At 33.2% G+C, this 19090-nt stretch overlaps 1 protein-coding gene across 2 annotated transcripts; it reads right to left on the minus strand.

Moving 5' to 3' along the window:
• Positions 1-1796: 1796 nt before the first annotated feature.
• Positions 1797-17552, minus strand: LOC139487416 (uncharacterized). Of its 2 annotated transcripts, XM_071272171.1 has the most exons (5): positions 16944-17433; positions 6298-6453; positions 4779-4793; positions 2508-2709; positions 1797-2189 (listed from the first exon to the last, which is right to left on the minus strand). In XM_071272171.1, exons 1-5 carry the CDS (start codon positions 17181-17183, stop codon positions 2083-2085), a joined length of 720 nt encoding a protein of 239 aa, XP_071128272.1. In that variant the 5' UTR covers positions 17184-17433; the 3' UTR covers positions 1797-2082. The 2 variants fall into 2 exon arrangements, with proteins under 2 accessions (XP_071128272.1, XP_071128273.1); XM_071272172.1 differs by lacking the exon at positions 4779-4793 and having other exon boundaries at positions 16944-17552.
• Between the last annotated feature and the right edge of the window lie 1538 nt (positions 17553-19090).

The raw sequence follows: 19090 nt of genomic DNA on the forward strand, positions 1-19090 counted from the left end.
GGGTTAAATTGGAGTTCACATGAATACAGCCTTACAAGTGAATAATTCATTATCAATGTTTATTAGCTTAATTTGACAAAAATGAACCATTTTAGCTGATAAAAGTAAATTATCAAATCGCTTATTTTCTTTCATTATAATTGAACAAAAAAAAATCATACTTTAGATTTTGTATATATCTCGTAGCTAGTGCCCCTTTAATATTCAAAAGCAAAGTGAATTGCTCGAAAAGCAAAAAAAATGAAGTTTATTAGACCACATCCATTCTGTGTCAGAAATCTATGCTGTGTCAACTAGTAAACACAATCCGAATTCAGAGCTGTATCAAGCTTGAATGTTGTGTCCATACTTGCCCCAACCGTTCAGGGTTCGACCTCTGTGGTCGTATAAAGTTGCGTCCTGCGGGACATCTGGTTGTTGACTTGTTTCCACAATCTCGTTGCCTTCATCATTCCTGACATTAACTTATATGACATATTACTGTTTTTTACGTGAAATGTGTAACAAGATGAGTGCCACTAGGCGAGGAGGATCTTTATAACCTTCCCATGTATTCACCCATTAATAACATGTTGTGTTGCTCTATTACAGTATCAGGGGTTGTGATCCTTGATTGCTTTAACGAGGATTTACCATAATGGACACCCCTGCTATGAATAGAACTTGGCAGTCAAACTGACAAACAGTTAGGATTATATTTATAAAGATTAAGTTAAAGATAACAATTACATGGGAGTTTGGTTACAGCCGATTGTATTGAGTGTGGAGGTAAAGGTGATATATTTAGTTAGCTTGCTTGCTAGCTGGACCTTGAAGATATTATTAGGTTAGGTAAACTACCCTCTTTTAAGAGTACACTAGTATTACAGATAATTAATCTATCTGTCTGTAGGACTAGGCTACTTCGAAAGGAAAATAGTATACCTTACCTAATAATGACTTCACGGTTCAGCTAGCAAGCAAGCTAATCAAAGATATTACCCTTCAGCTGTAAAGTGCCAAAAGGAGTAGGTTCAAACAAAATATTCTCTGAATCTGACATTATCAAGATGCTTGTTTTCTTGATTCACAACATATTTGTTACGTTCGGAGGACGTATTTTTCAACATGCTGTCGGCATTCCAATGGGAACCAATTGTGCCCCTCTTCTTGTCGACTTGTTTCTTCATTATTATGAGGCTGATTCATACAAGAACTTCTTAGAAAGAAAGATAAGAAGTTATCGCTATCCTTTAACTTTACTTTCCGCTATATAGATGATGTTCTCTCACTAAATAATTCAAAATTTGGTGACTATGTGGAACGCATCTATCCCATCGAACTAGAGATAAAGGATACAACAGATACAGTTAAGTCGGTCTCATATTTTGACTTACATCTAGAAATTGATAATGAGGGTCGGTTGAAAACAAAACTTTACGACACAAGAGATGATTTCAGCTTTCCAATTGTGAACTTTCCATTTCTAAGTAGCAACATTCCAGCAGCACCTGCATACGGGGTATATATCTCCCAGTTGATACGATATTCCCGTGCTTGTATTTCCTATCATGATTTTCTTGATAGAGGGTTGCTGCTCACAAGGAAGCTATTAAACCAAGAGTTCCAAATGGTGAAGATGAAGAAATTTAAAGAAGAACTATTTAAGATATAAAGGTCAATAGTTTTTCATTAACATAAAGAAGGCGATGTGGTAAGATTACCAATAAGAAAACTATCAGTATCAACCAAAGTTCCAAGTCGAGATTGGTTGAGTGTTGTTTGTCTAACATTGAAGGACTAACACAACACAATGCTAGTACATTATTATGCTTTAATATCAAAACATTAATGTTCATCCATTTCATATATAAACTGTACAGACACAATTGTAATAAATATCTAAATTGCACAAAATAAAACGAGTAATTGACAGTATCTTTACTTATTTTGATTCCCTAGTAATCTGATGTCGTAGTTGACACAGATAAATGCCGTAACAGAATCAACTAAGTATGGAATAAGATCTATCTGTACACCGACTGTCATATAAATCAACAGAGTATAGAATAACATCTGCCTGTACACCGACTGTCATATAAGTCAACAGAGTATGGAATAAGATCTGTCTGTACACCGACTGTCATATAAATGTCTGTTTCCTGATGTTCGTTTATTGTCTTCCTTCCATGCTAATCCTGTCTCCTCCCCTACAAAAGCAAGAAAACTTTTTATTTTTATGAACAGATAGAAACTACTTATCAGCTATCACCAATGTAGGATATTTGTAAAAATGAAAAAAATAATTCTGAGTAGCGTTGACCTATAACTAACCTGTGAGTATATTATAACTTTCTCCGATTTGATATATTCTGGGTAACCTTGACCTAGAACTATAATCTGTGAGTATATTATAACTTTCTCTGATTGGATATATTCGGGGTAACCTTGACAAATAACTAATATGTGAGTAAATTATTCTTCTCTCTGATTGGATATATTCGGGGTAACCTTGACCTATAACTAACCTGTGAGTATATTATAACTTTCTCTAATTGGATATCCTCTAGGTACACCGGGCCCTAGCAGATTCCCTAATTTATTATGTGTCCTATTGTATTGTGTGAAGTAACTCTGTGGAGACTGATCCGGTTTGACAACTTTCTTCATATCTCCACCCTCAGTCTGGTCGATTCTGTTTCTCAGTGATATCATGTGAAGTCTATTCGCCTGTAATATAATAAACAAGTAAACTGTGAGTGTTTCAAGCAAATCACATTCACAATTTCAATGGAATGAAACTTAAAATTTTAAGAAATTAATTGTAAATGAACGTGAAATGTGTTGTGACGTCTCACGATGAAATCCGGTATACTTTTAATGTGCTGGAGGATTTATATTGATATGTACTGAAGTAAATTGTAGTGAAGTTTATAGAGCCCGTAAATTTAGATAGGATCCATATAAACTCAGTGATTCTTTAAATATACATATTCTTAAAGGTTAACAATTAAAAATAATCATTAAAATCTCTAAATATTGTTTTCATTGGTACTTACATTTTTTTTTCTCAAGTAAATCAAATATATTGTACAGCAAAATCGATATATAATAAAGGAATGTTATGAGTGTTTAAAAAAACAATGTTTTTGTTTTCGAAATTTAAAACATAACTAGATATATATTGCTATGTATATATAGCAATATATATAACCAGGAGAAACACTAAAAGAACTGTTAACCAGCAACCCGAAAACGGTGGCAAACTTTATCATAGACTGTTTAAGGATAAGACAAGATGTTATATAAACATGTTTACTTTAACAAAACTACACGACGTAAAAACTGTAAAACTTAATATTTTATATCAAATAAAATGTAGCTATACATGTATAATAATGTTTTAAAATGACAGTGCTTCGTAAGCCTATAAGGCTGGCTGAAAATAACAATGTTCATATCATATGTATTATATAATGGCAATTCAGGTTGCACTTTAATAAATTATTTGTTCATTCATTTCCTATCCATACCGACAACTTATATTTTGTCCTTGCACAATTAAGGTTGTGAGTTTTTCTCTGTTTACGACGTCTATACTAAATCCGTTTGACGTACACGTACTGATTGGAGTATATGATTTATTTATAAGTTGTTGTTGGCTTTGAGTCTATCGTTTTTATGTCAGTTGCTTTTGTGCGTCTTTCCGATTTGTTGAGTTAAGTCAATTGCTTGTTGTGTTTTCAATTTGTTATTGTGATGTGTGGTTACACCGCTGTCCAAGGTTGGGAGGAGGGATGAGCGCTCTTAAATTTGTTTAAGCACACCACACCAAGGCACAAACCTATAGTTCAGTTGTCTTTGTTGGTTCTTGTGTCATAATTTTTTTCCATAAATTATTTTGTTCTAGATTGGATCCTTTGTTCGTCTCATTTCTATTTGTTTCATAGTTTTTCGAGTCCGACCTTTTTTAAGCGATTAAACAGATATCTTTTTTATTTTTATTTTATATCAAAGATGTTGACATCTCTTACCACTTTCTATCACCAATAATATATTTCTAACATCTTGTGATTAAACCCTCTACCAAACAGTAAATATTCATCAATGTTCTTTTATCAACTTTACCGATGCTTGTCCTGACAATCTGTTTAAATGTTGTTATTAATTCAAGCCTATTCGATATTTGGAATGATTTTTTGTTTTGTTGAAAAGTTTTTACGGTAAATTAATTGATAGGTTGATGTCTGACCTAATCTGCCACCAGACACACACATACATTGAAGGCCGTACATTGACCTTTAATGGTTTACTTTTTTAAAATTTTTTTTTGGATGGAGAGTTGTCTCATTGGCACTCACACCACATCTTCCTATATCTATCTAATTTTGGTGAACATAAAGCGGCGCCGTCGCTTACTGGTATTTTAAAAAGGTTTCTCCGCTATTTAATTAGTAGAAGTTATTCTTGTGTCTGCATATTGACCAGGTTTAGACTCACTTTAAGCTTCAGATAAAGTTATTGTATATAGTTTACCTTGCATTTGCCAACCGACAAAACAGACATAAAAATGAAAAGAAATAAATGTAAATGTAATTTAAAGTGAACCTATTAACAGTATTGTATATCGACAATACATTACAGCGATATTGTAATTTTTTAGAGCGTGATAAATGAACATTGACGATAAAATGACTACTTAAATGTACGTTAACATTATGTAATAGCTGTGTGCAAATAAAATGGTTTCCTTTACAACCTGCATTACAACAAACAAGTCCCAGACAAATTATACATACCGGTAATTGATCAGTCTATAGTCACAGAACAAATACAGTTAAAATAGTACATGATTTACAACATTTAATTCAATACATGTAAATAAGAAGATAAATTTAAAGCACGGACAGACCTAGGCAATGATTCAGTTTCTAATTAGTCACTTTTAATCCAGAGGGGGGGGGGGGAGGTTAATGGGGAGAATGTCGCGAAGGCTTTTAATAGAGACTATTTTGCGAATGCTTTTCGTCAGACTTAGTAATTATCCATTCTCAATTTTATCTTAGCTACAAATCACGCAATATAATATACTGTATTGGTTTTGCTCATTGTTGAAGGCCTAAGATGACCTCTACGTCAGTTAGTGGTCTCATTACAAAACAAACAACACCTTTTTATCTATTATATTGGGGCGTCACTTTCGTTTTGCGTTAAGTTATTCACTTAGTCAGTGTCTTTTACTCGTAGTCTCTCATAACTCCTTTTAGAGTGGCTCTTGTATGTTTTATAATGTTGTTTTATCAACTGGCTGTATGTTTTATATAATGAAGAGGTGAGACTTAAATAAAATATTGTCCTGTCTACGATTTTTTTTTTATAAAAAGAGTGACAGTCTAGTAGTGAACTAACCAATATCAATTGTTGCACAAGTCCCTATTTAGTGTTAATTCATCAGCCCCTTATCATCGTTTGTTTTGGTTATCAAAAAGTGTGTCCCTCCCTGCCTTTACAAAAAGTGTGCCCCTCCCTGCCTTTACAAAAAGCCATAAACGCTCAAAGACAATATGAGGTTGTCTTCAATTATTCTTGAAGAGACTGAAGATTGATATACGAATGAAAAAAGTCCACTCATTATCTTGATATGGTTCATTGTTATACAACTAGTAAGTAGGTCTAGCTCAGTAAAACCTGGGTCATCCCAGAAACTCCTCGTGTAAAGTGTATTCAGTTGGCCAAAGCAGAAACACATAGCCAATATCCCATTGATCCACCAGTTACCATGTTTCTCGCTTCCCTAAACTTAAAGAGACTCACATTTTCTTTATCTGTGAATCTCTTAACTTTTAAACTTAATGTTTAAGTGCGACAACTGGTGAGCCACAAGAAAGTTACAGCCCCGCGACCATGACGGACACAATGAACTTACGGTCAACTTCACTTAGAAGAATTTTAACCTAAATGTTCGGATAATTCAAAATTTATCAATTTAAAAAACTCATCACCTTAATGGGTAATTGTTTGACACAAAGACCATAGATAATAAAATTATTCTAAAATTAAGCTTTTAACATTTTATAGCAAAATTGACTAACATAAAACTAGCTGCTCTTGCTTCGAACTTTTATTCTATGAAATTATTAGTTTTTTTGTATTCCAAACTTAAGGTTAGCATGGTTAGTTGCTTTACGTCCAGTGGCAAATATTTCATGTATATTCAGGACAAATATATCAATATTATTACGCGCCTTTGGTTGGTTATTCTAAAAATAAGCGTCAAGCGCACACACATGGTATTTATTTGATTAGACGATTACTTACAGGTACAATATCTTTCTCTCTGTAGGTACCAGTGTAGTCTGTATCCCAGCCCCGCTTATCATCGGAAGGATGGGCCATTTTGATCTGAGAACGGTGCATAGACGGACATAAAGGGGGCCGTCGTACTGGGTTTAAACTTTTACTCCCGCTGAAATACTGAAAGAAAAAAAATACAAATATCTTACTGAAGCATTGTGGCATAAATGTACAGATTTAGATTGAACCTGATATTACTTCATAAAAATAAGAAGATGTGATAAGATTGTCAATGAGATAACTCTCCACAAGAGACCAATTGACACAGAAATTAACAACTATAGGTCACCGGACGGCTTTCAACAATGAGCAAAACCCATACCGCAGCGTCAGCTTTAAAGGGTCCCGAAATAACAAATGTAAAACAAATCAAATGAGAACACTAACGGCCTGGTAAATGTACAAAATCATGAACGAAAAACAAATATGCTGATACACAGCATCAAACAACGACCAATGAATTACAGACTCCTTCCTTGGGACAGGCACACACAGAAGGTTCGTATGGTCAATCATTGTTTTTGGTTAGATGCGGACTGATCGCAGTCGTAATATTTTAAAATTTTGACATGAAGTTTATTTGAAATGATTTATCAAATAGAATTTCAGTCCCAAAATATTATCAGAGAGCTTTCTGTAAGAATAATTCAGGGTTACATTAATTTTTTTTCAACTGCTACATATAGTGTCGACAAAACAATTACTATCAAATATATAAAATATCACAATGGATTCGTCTTCAAGTTGTTAAGTATTTTCTAATAATATTAAGATATAATTCTTTTTTAATACTGCTAATCTTCAACCACCACTTTGTTGTTAAAAGTTTGAACAAAATATAAATTTGAATCAGCAGAATTTTAAACATGACAATCCTTCAAAGGAAGATATTGAATTGTTTCTATAATATTCATCATACAAGAACCCTTCCGAGTGGAAAAATATCACGGTAGATTGGGTAACCTTGAAAATTAATAAAAGAATGAATACAGTTTTGCAGAAGTCTTACCTCCTCCGTGGTTTCCATTTTATATCCTTGATAGGATTAAGAACGATTTGTTGTAATCCGTATTTTACCAAAGTAATATGAATATTAAGGTATATATTTAATCTGTAATACGTTTAAAATGTGTTAAAAATATAAACACGTCTAAACCTATTCATGGATCAATTTTTAAGTGATATGTAAATTTCCATTATTGGTATACTTATTAAAGTTTTCTATCACGATGTCTAAACATAAGAGCAGGTTATACTTCAAATAATAAGACCATCTCTCCTTCTGACGAGAAAGTGTGTGTGCTGCATTCCAATCGAGAAGATTGTACCATAGGCTTTTCTTGTCATGGTCAGAATTATACGGGTATATATTCATATAAATCACGCCGTCCTGCACATGCATGAATAATTTGCCACTGGACGTTAAGCATCCAACAATTAATCAATCAAGTTACAAACAAAAAATGTGTTGACGAGATGATAAACAATGAAGTTGTTGCGTTTCATTTTAAAGACTTGTTTGAACTATTTAAGGAAAGAATATACCATTGAGTAAACAACATTTGTCTCGCTTTCTGTGACATTCCTTTACAGCAGATTCCAACGAGTATGAAGCTATAGGTAGATTCTTTGGTTAGCTTCCTTGCTAGCTCAACCATGAAATAATTATTAGACCTTATAAGGTAAGGTACAACAATCATTTGGGTGGAGTTAATAGTTAAGCAGAGAACCAATCAGAACTAGTGACATAATTAAATAGTGTAAAACTAGTTTTACAAGTCAGTTTAAAAATAAGTTTTCAATCTAAATTTAAAATGTAGTAGTAATTATAAGCTAATTCACACGCATGTTCTAGGTGTGTTTGATTTGTCAATTTTATTTCAAAAAAAATTACTCAGTTCATTTATAAATACAGTTATGTGTATGTATAAGGTTAATGACCTCTTCTGTAGCCTTTGAATTACGAATGTTTCAAACTGCAATAATATAAAAACAGCAAAGATAATGAATAATAGAGATGGGCCATTTTGTACATTTACAATAAGGAAACTTCGATCAAGCAATATTATTTGTAGTTTTATTGCATTTAAAAGTTAAACGGGATTTTGTGGCAAATAAACCAAGATTTTTGTAGAAAATCCACAGATATTTTTGTTATAAAATTTTAAGCATAGATTACTCAGACACTTGATTTTCTATGATGTGCTAGCGTTTATTGTTTACAAAAAGTCCTAGACAACCGTTAATGTAAATTAAAAAAAATCGTCCGAAGTCACGAAATTCGAGCGCACCCTAGAAGGTGTACTTGAATTGGTCCATATATATATATTTGTTTAAACCAATATCTAAATTTATAAACTTGTTTTAATGAAATCATTGCTAGCACTGCTTGCAAAAAATCCTCCATATATCAAGTACTAAATTGTCAACTATGAAAGTGCAAAGGAAATGCTGTGGATTTTCTATAAAAATTCCATTTGTTTAGCATTGAATCAACACAAGGGTACATCATCCTTGAACAAAACATAAACCGTAACTCCGCTTCTAATTTATTGTAATACATAGAATTTTTTAATTCAATGAAAAACTATAAGAAATGAAATTTAATTTGCAAAGTTGTTTAGGGAAACCTGTTTGTATGAAACATACATATTATACACAGGCCATTGATATGAGTGTTTTCATTGGGTGATGAATTGGTGCTATGCTCCTCCCAACTTTGAGGTAATAATCATTTCATGGTTGAGCTAACAAGGAAGCTAACCAAAGAATCTACCCGTAGCTTCATACTCGTTGGAATCTGCTGTAAGGCGAGACAAACAACGCTATTATTTGTAGACATAATTCGCGGTTCAGTCGCTTTTGCTGTCGTTAAACTTGGTGTTATTGAGCTTTGAAGAGAATGATATGAGAATTATATTATTATTTTGTGAAGAAATATGTTTGATATGAAATATGGACAGAGTGTGATTTCATTACAACATGAATCAAATTGATAATTACATGTGCAATAAAAACAGATAAACAGCCTAGCAACATCTCAATTTAGACATATTAAATATCTTTTGATATGCATTTATCCATTCATTTTGATTGAGATTTAATGATATATTAAATGTCCTAATTGATATAACTATTGACTCTATAGAGGACATTAAATAAGAAATGTTGTATTTTAAATTAAATGCAGAAACATAAACCATTTATAAAATAATTTGTAAAGCGAAAATCAATCGTTCTACGTGTAAGAAGACACACAAATAGCATAAACCTAGCTGGTTGATTGATCGGTTGATTCGTTAATTGTTGGTTGGTAGGTTCGTTGGTTTGTTTGTATGTTCGGTTGTTCGTTCGTTCGTTGTGGGTTCGTTTGTTCATTTACGTTCGTTAGTTCATTTACGTTCGTTCGTTCGTTGTGGGTTCGTTGGTTCATTTACGTTCGTTAGTTCATTTACGTTCGTTCGTTCGTTCATCAATTATCAAGTTATTCCTTGCTCTTTCCTTTGTTCATTTATTCATTCATGCATTATAAGCGATAGACAACCAACAGTTCATTAACGATCTTAAACAATAGACATATGTCCTATTTAAAAGGTCAACCCCTGAACTACCAGACAGCCGAGTCATATATATTAACATATAATCCTTTTTTTTTATCTTACAAACTACATGTAGAATTTGTCTATAAAATAAATCAATGTGTAACTGTGTGAGATGACTTAAGTTATCGATGATATTGAACTAACACTTCATTTCTGAAGAGATCATAAACTGCCTTGTCAAGATAAAAATAACCATCTTCATAGCATAGTAACAATGGCATGACGTTTTATAAGGGAACGGAAGCGTTTTACTTATATTTTAGTTACATGGCATGATTTAAGTTTTATAATAAGTGAAGCGTTTTACTTATATTTCTGTTACAAACTCGTGTATGTACATGTATGACGAGGTCGTGTGGGACTATACAAAGTGTTACTTGTTGAGTTTAAGTTGAGGTTCTAAAGAGCCTGTGTCACACTGCTAGGTATATGTGCGCCTTCAACAATGGAAATTCTCCATCATTGTAGACTGCATTTTGATTCATGAATAAAATCTCCTTTTTTTTGTAAATTTTGTATTGGGGATAAAAAAAAATCGTTTTACAGTTTATCTCAATCTTCTATCGTCTCCAAAAACAAAAGGTTAAACTTCGTTATTTAAGGGCAATAACTCATATATCATGGAGATAGCCAACTATTTCATTGTTCATCTATGCTGATCATTTTGTAAATCTAGTTTAGCTGACCATGTAAATTTAGTTTAGCTGACCATGTAAATCTAGTTTAGCTGACCATGTAAATCTAGTTTAGCTGACCATGTAAATCTAGTTTAGCTAACCATGTTAATCTAGTTTAGCTGACATGTAAATCTATATTTTAGCTGACCATGTAAATCTTGTTTAGCTGACCATGTAAATCTAGTTTAGCTGACCATGTAAATCTTGTTTAGCTGACCATGTAAATCTAGTTTAGCTGACCATGTAAATCTAGATTAGCTGACCATGTAAATCTAGTTTAGCTGACCATGTAAATTTAGTTTAGCTGACCATGTAAATCTAGTTTAGCTGACCATGTAAATCTTATTTAGATGACCATGTAAATCTAGTTTAGCTGACCATGTTTTCCTTTTTATTAAAAGTGTCTTTTATCTTTTGTGTTCTTCAAGATAATAAACAACACACGAATAATAGTCGGAATCAAGGGCAATGACTCCTTCATGGATGTCAACTGACAATTTTGGCTATGTTGACTTATTTGTAGATCTTTTCTCATTTTTGCCTTTTTAATTTTATATTTGTCTATTATATCTTTGAACATAATAGGCAACTATAGGGCATTGTATAGCTCTAACAAGAAGTCGACTGACAATTTCCGCCATGTCTTGCTGTCAGTGTTAGTGCGAGAACAATAAGTCGACTGACAATTTCCGCCATGTCTTGCTGTCAGTGTTAGTGCGAGAACAAGAAGTCGACTGACAATTTCCGCCATGTCTTGCTGTCAGTGTTAGTGCGAGAACAAGAAGTCGACTGACAATTTCCGCCATGTCTTGCTGTCAGTGTTAGTGCGAGAACAAGAAGTCGACTGACAATTTCCGCCATGTCTTGCTGTCAGTGTTAGTGCGAGAACAAGAAGTCGACTGACAATTTCCGCCATGTCTTGCTGTCAGTGTTAGTGCGAGAACAAGAAGTCGACTGACAATTTCCGCCATGTCTTGCTGTCAGTGTTAGTGCGAGAACAAGAAGTCGACTGACAATTTCCGCCATGTCTTGCTGTCAGTGTTAGTGCGAGAACAATAAGTCGACTGACAATTTCCGCCATGTCTTGCTGTCAGTGTTAGTGCTAGAACAAGAAGTCGGCTGACAATGTCCGCCATGTCTTGCTGTCAGTGTTAGTGCGAGAACAAGAAGTCGACTGACAATTTCCGCCATGTCTTGCTGTCAGTGTTAGTGCGAGAACAATAAGTCGACTGACAATTTCCGCCATGTCTTGCTGTCAGTGTTAGTGCTAGAACAAGAAGTCGACTGACAATGTCCGCCATGTCTTGCTGTCAGTGTTAGTGCGAGAACAAGAAGTCGACTGACAATTTCCGCCATGTCTTGCTGTCAGTGTTAGTGCTAGTTCATCATGTAAAATATAGCATAAAAAGGGAAGGTATACTTTTAAATCCTGAAAGGATGACAAAACATATGAGATAGTCCTGGGATTCAGCGTTCTAAAGGATTTTTCAAACGGCAACTCGAATTTAATTGACTTAATGTAAATATTGATATGAGATATATACTTGTCTTTTGTTTGATTTATATGTGGAAAGTAAACACCACAAGTACAAATTATTTATTAATCCGGTCATTCAACATTGTGACAAATGATTTAAATGTATATTTTGTATTTACCGTCATCGCTTAATTCGATCAATTCCAAACAATGGTCTTCATACTCAGATTAGAACTGAAAACGGATTGAATTCGCGATTATCTCTTCCTACTGGCTGAGACCTAATGTTTCAGAGTTGTTATATTCTATTTGTATATCCTAAAAGACATTAAAACACCAACAGCTATGTTAAAATATTCTTTTCAGTGTTTTTGATGATTCACTTTTATTTATGTTTCTAATACTTTTATATTCTATTTACCTTAGGCAAAGGTTGATTTTGACAGTGATTTCATGAGAGGTAGTTTTGATAAAAAAAAAACTAATTAAACTTTTCAAAACTAAATTTATCGAATTCAATAATGGGTTTAAGGTTTTAAATGCAAGAAATCAACAACGTATAAAATTTCACCATTAACGTTGAAAAATCATTAACATCTAAATGATATCATAGAAATCGGTTTGATTGAATGTTATCTTATTTTTAATGGGTTCTAGATCATGTTAGTCGTGAGTTATACAGATTATTTAATAAAATGAATGGGGAAAAGGGGGGAACTATCCAAAGTATTACACTTTACAACAGATCTCAGAAACTACCAGCAACCAATTTGAAAATTGATGCAAGCATAGACAAACAACAAACAACGGCCAAGACGTATTACAGATAGCCTTACTGGGCAAAGTAGGGTTAACACAGTTTTTCCTGTGGCAATCTTCCCACCTTTATACGTTAAAGACGAGATTTGGTGTAATCAGGACACAAACTAATACTTCTAGAGGTCAACAATACTTCTAGAGGTCAATAATACTTCTAGAGGTCAACAATACTTCTAGAGGTCAATAATACTTCTAGAGCTCAACAATACAGTGTTTTATGATTAAAATATCCCCTCTATATCGCCCTTCTAGAGGTCAACAATAGACTGTTTTCTGATTAAAATATCCCCTCTATATCGCCCTTCTAGAGGTCAACAATAGACTGTTTTATGATTAAAATATCCCCTCTATATTGCCCTTCTAGAGGTCAACAATAGACTGTTTTCTGATTAAAATATCCCCTCTATACCGCCCTTCTAGAGGTCAACAATAGACTGTTTTCTGATTAAAATATCCCCTCTATATCGCCCGAGCTTAAAAAAGTCGTAACTGGTAATATCGCCTCAGTCACTCATATAAAAGAGAGTAATCGTAACTGGAATTACGATTATCCCAATATGGCGACGGCAGATATAGGTAAAATCTTTACTGTCAATTTTCTCAAATGTAGCATGTTTTATTTTCAAAAGTTACTCAGCTGAAGGTTTTTCCATACCATAACATCATATTTGAATCGTAACGGTGCACTGGAATTGTCTAAGCGCTTTGAAAATTGCCGTTGAAAAATTCGGGATGATAATCGTAACCTCTATGGAATTTTTCTTGTTTGATAATCGTAATTTCTTTATCGGATAATAGTAACTGAAAAATAATAAATGTGTCTTTCAGTATTTCAATGGTATTTTGTGTGTGAAAATGCAAATGTCCAGTTAGTTGATGACATTAACGGAAAATAAAAAAAAATGACGAAACTCTTGAAAAACATACATACAGGTTAATATCTAATAAGACAAATTTACTTATATATCTCGATTTATGGGCGTTTTTCAACAATAACCATGATTTCATGTCCCAGCCACTCTAAAAAAAAAGTGTTTGATCTTTACAAGTGATTTTTTTGTGCAGTCAGTACATGGAATTAGATTGAACATTTTTAAGCAAAGAAACATACTATTTTTAGAGGGACTAATAAGCTACTGATTCCTGAATGATTCAAAATAACCAAAATGGTATGGTCCTAGACGCCCTATTCAATATTCATTCTCAATGTTTGAAAGAGATATAAACATAAGGGTCTTGCAAAAGAAGTAATGCTTTTATAACGGCAGTTTAATTGTGTAAACAACAGAGAGCCTTGAATCACACAGTAGTCACCGAACAGCAAGTATAAATGGCCCCCAAAAATTACTAGCGTAAACCATTCAAATGAGGAAATCAACGTCTAATCAAGGATTTGTATAGTGACATGACAGTCACTATACAAATCCTTGGTCTAATCTATATAAAAACAAGAAACGAGAAACACTTATGAACTACATCAACAAACGACAACTACTGAACATCAGATTCCTGAGTTAGGACAAATGCAAACAAATGCAGCGGGTTTAAACGTTTTAATGGTACCAAACATTCATCCTTATCTAAACCTAGGTGTAACATCACAACATAGAAAGAGTCAGACACACAATAAATATCAATTGGAATGGCTTATACAAAAAGACGTAGGAACACAAATGAACATACACTGAACAAATAAATTTGATCTATGATACAAGTAAATCCAAAGTTGATAAAAATAAATACCATAGGAGGTTAACGGTACAAAAGAATGAAATTTGAATCATTTACAGTGGGAGGTTAACGGCACTATAGAATGAAATTTGAATCATTTTACAGTGGGAGGTTAACGTTACTATAGAATGAAGTTAACGTCACTATAGAATGAACTTTGAATCATTTTACAGTGGGAGGTTAACAGTACTATAAAATGAAATTTGAATCATTTTACAGTGGGAGGTTAACGGTACTATAGAGTGAAATTTTAATCATTTTACAGTGGGAGGTAATCGGTACTATAGAATGAAATTTGAATCATTTTACAGTGGGAGGTTAACGGTAATATATAGTGAAATTTGAATCATTTTACAGTGGGAGGTAATCGGTACTATAGAATGAAATTTGAATCATTTTACAGTGGGAGGTTAACGGTATTATAAAATGAAATTTGAATCATTTTACAGTGGGAGGTTAACGGTAATATAGAATGAAATTTGAATCATTTTACAGTGGGAGGTAATCGGTACTATAGAATGAAATTTGAATCATTTTACAGTGGGAGGTTAACGGTTCTATAAAATGATATTTGAATCATACATAAGGAGGTTAACGTTACTATAGAATGAAACTTGAATCATTTTACAGTGGGAGGTTAACGGTATTATAGAATGAAATTTGAATCATTTTACAGTGGGAGGTTAACGGTATTATAGAATGAAATTTGAATCATTTTACAGTGGGAGGTTAACGGTTCTATAAATGATATTTGAATCATACATAAGGAGGTTAACGTTACTATAGAATGAAATTTGAATCATACATAAGGAGGTTAACGGTACTATAGAATGAAATTTGAATCATTTTACAGTGGGGGGTTAACGGTACTAAAGAATGAAATTTGAATCATTTTACAGTGGGAGATTAACGTTACTACAGAGTAAAATTTGAATCATTTTACAGTGGGAGGTTAACGGTTCTATAAAATGAAATTTGAATCATTTTACAGTGGGAGGTTAACGGTACTATAAAATGAAATTTGAATCATACATAAGGAGGTTAACGGTACTATAGAATAAATATTCACTGTTAGAGGTCGAATGCACCATAGAATTAAACGTGGATCAGGTGAACGGATCCATAGAATAAAAGTGAATCGCATAATCATAGTACGAGGTTAACGGAGTATTAGAAAAAAAAGTGAACTACACAGTAGGATGTTAACGGTACCATTTAAAATAAACTGTTGACACAGACATATGTATCGCCTATTGGCATACAATTCATAAAAAAACCAATCTGATGTACAGCAACATTGTTTATTAATCTAGTCACTGGACCGTAATTTAGTTGGTATTGCGGTCTATAAATGCTCGACAAACTGAGATGTACAGACAGTAATGTAACTTTATAGAAAATATCGCAGAATTCATCAATATAACTTAAGCAGAAAAAGTTGATCATTAAAATTGCTAGTTAATTCAAATCCACTGGACACATGGCCTCGAAATAGTCATCAAACCTATATGAACTGATAACAATGCAACAACATACACAATAGTATTGATCTATCACAAATAGTTCCTATCAAATTAATTTAGTCCTAGATGCATGAAAATTTTGTTAGTTATTACTGGTTTTGAACTAGCTGTCAGCTTTTTCGACTGATTTTTTAGTTCGTTCTAATGTTGTACTGTTACACCACTGTCCGGGCCCAGGCGAGGGGAGGGTTGGGTTCCGCAAACATGGTAACCCCGCCACATTATGTATGTAGGTGCCTGTCCCATGTCTGTCATTCAGTGATTGTCGTCTGTTTCTGTGTTACATATTGTTTTTTTCGTTATTTTTTTTTTGTACATTAATTAGACCGTTAGTTTTCTCGTTTGAATTTAATTTGGTCATTTTGGTGCCTTTTATTGCGGACTATGAGGTATGGACTTTGATCATTGTCGAAGGTCATACGATGACCAAAAGCTGTTAACTTCTATCATTTGGTATCTTGTGAAGAGTTGTCTCATTTGCAATCATATCATATCTTCTTTTTTTATAACACACAACTTAACAATTGTCGACGCCGGAGTCAGAGCATTCAACAACTTTCGTCGCAAGAGAAACAAAAACGTGAATCATTTGAACAGGAGGTTTATGGTATATTATGATAGAAGTGAATGCTACATTGGGAGGTTATTGGTACAATAAAATGAAATGTGGATCATTTGTACTGGAGGTTCACGGTACTATATAGTAGTCTTTGTGGAGGAAGTACTTAATATCTTGTTTTTTTTCGAAGGTATCCTCATCTTAAGACTAATTGAGACTTACCTGGTTAGTTGTAGTTTTATACTCCTCTTGTAAGTTCCACGGTGGTTTGGTTATAGTCAGTGTACTTCTGTGCATGGGTCTTGCACCACGTCCGTAGGTATACGGAGCAGATTTAATCCTATCATTATAACTCGTGGAGGACACTATAGGGTAAATATATCCACCTTCAGTTAATATTGTTGTGGCACATTTTCCTTGTCCGTTACCCAGTACTTTTGGGGTATATGCTTCAGTTTTCATTTTAACATTTACTGGCAAAAACTTTGGCACATAAAAAGAGTATATTTTTGTAGTGTAAATCCCGTCTACATTTTAACTTTACAATCTGATAAAACGACAGTTAAACAATTCCTATTGTAAATTAAATCAAATTTGTGACCTAATGAATTGTCATTACCAAATCAATCGAGTCGGTTATACAGGTGTAGCATGTTTACCTGTTATAAATTAGTTAATACCTGACGACCAAATACTTCCAAAATACCTGTGACGTTTTAACTTTTTTACTAATACTGTCAATTACTAGAGATTGTAGTAAATAATTTAAGAAAACATTTAATATACTTCATTGAATAGATATCCAGGGGAGCTATTGTTTGCTATGTCTGTTTCGTGTATACATTCCGTAATCTGGAATCCGTTATTGATGAATTAATTCGATCTACTCAATTAACTCCATTGTTAATCACCGATATGTTATCAATTGAATAATCAATGTGTTATTTTAGCTACTGTTACACGAAAGCAATTAAAACTGATATAGATAAAAAATGTTTCAAAATTACAAGGATTTAACTAACATAAAAGTATGTGGTCATCACCTGAATAATCGAGGAACCCAATGATTGATTGATTGTTGCTTAACGTCCAGTGGCAAATATTTCATGCATATTCAGGAAAACAGATAACCATATAAAATTAAGGAGGTATGGAAAACTAAATAACCACTGACCAGGGAGGTGGGGCCTTTTGTTGCCGTATAATCTTTTACAAAAAGGTTATATTGGGTATAATCAAAGTACTGACATACTGTTTATTAGATAACTCAAATATCCAATGACTACAATTCCCATCATCTGTACAGCTAGAAGTAAATAACAGTAGTCTTACCTCCAGTATATCATAGTACATCAATTTGGTAGGTAGTGTGGGAACTATTAGAGATTCAAAAGGGATAACTGAAAACAAAGTGAACGATGCAAGGTACTGAAAGCTGGATAATCAATACAATAAATGTTCACATAAATTGTCCAGCAGACATCCTGTCGTGACTGGGTCTTCCTACAAGACTGGAGAAGTTAAAATGACAATTATTCTATACTCAGGTGTCCCTTACTTGTATAAACATCTTCAATAAAAATCCATTATGATTGTTTGATACGATATTCATAGATAGCAAAGACCTTAATGGAGTTAATGACCTTTATTAAATGACGACTTTTACAAATATTTAACATGTTTACTTATCATAGTGAAATATGTACTAGAAAGATAGCTTTACAAATAGCCAAAATTGAGCAGCAAAACCAGATCTACATGATACAAAATTGCCCAAATCGCACAGGAGTTATAGCCCTTGAATTGCAAATTCGAATAATTTTATGAATTTGCCTTTTATTTTGAAACTATTATGGATAGATTGAAATTGAATGACACATTTTAATAATTCTTGGTAATTTGCATTTTGTAATAGTTTGATATAAACTTTGAAAAAAAAACCCAAAAGGATCAGCAACACAAGATCTGCAAATAGGTTAGCATAGATGAAATTGTCACTTGTTTTCTGTAAGGAGTTATTACCCTTCAATTGATATTATCCCATCTTTTTGTTCAATGGGCAAAAGCTACAGAAGATAAAACTAGATGTATTAAAGCAACACAAATGGCCCCGTCTCAAAAATTTGAAAAATCTGCAATTTCGATAACACATGTGGACACAAACATAATGGAAGTCTCACATATTAAAAATCAGCTCATAACTGGAGGCGTATAGAAGAAAATTCCATATAACTGTGATTTTCAACAATTTTTTAAGTTTTTAACCCTTTACTGATTTTGGTAACAATTAGCAGAGCGGAATGAAACTTAAACTTGATCTGTAACTCATCATGAGTAACTCACATACCAAAATTTAGACCAATATCTGA

Source organism: Mytilus edulis, chromosome 9 (genome assembly GCF_963676685.1).
Source record: "Mytilus edulis chromosome 9, xbMytEdul2.2, whole genome shotgun sequence".
NCBI classification, from domain to species: Eukaryota; Metazoa; Mollusca; class Bivalvia; order Mytilida; family Mytilidae; genus Mytilus; species Mytilus edulis.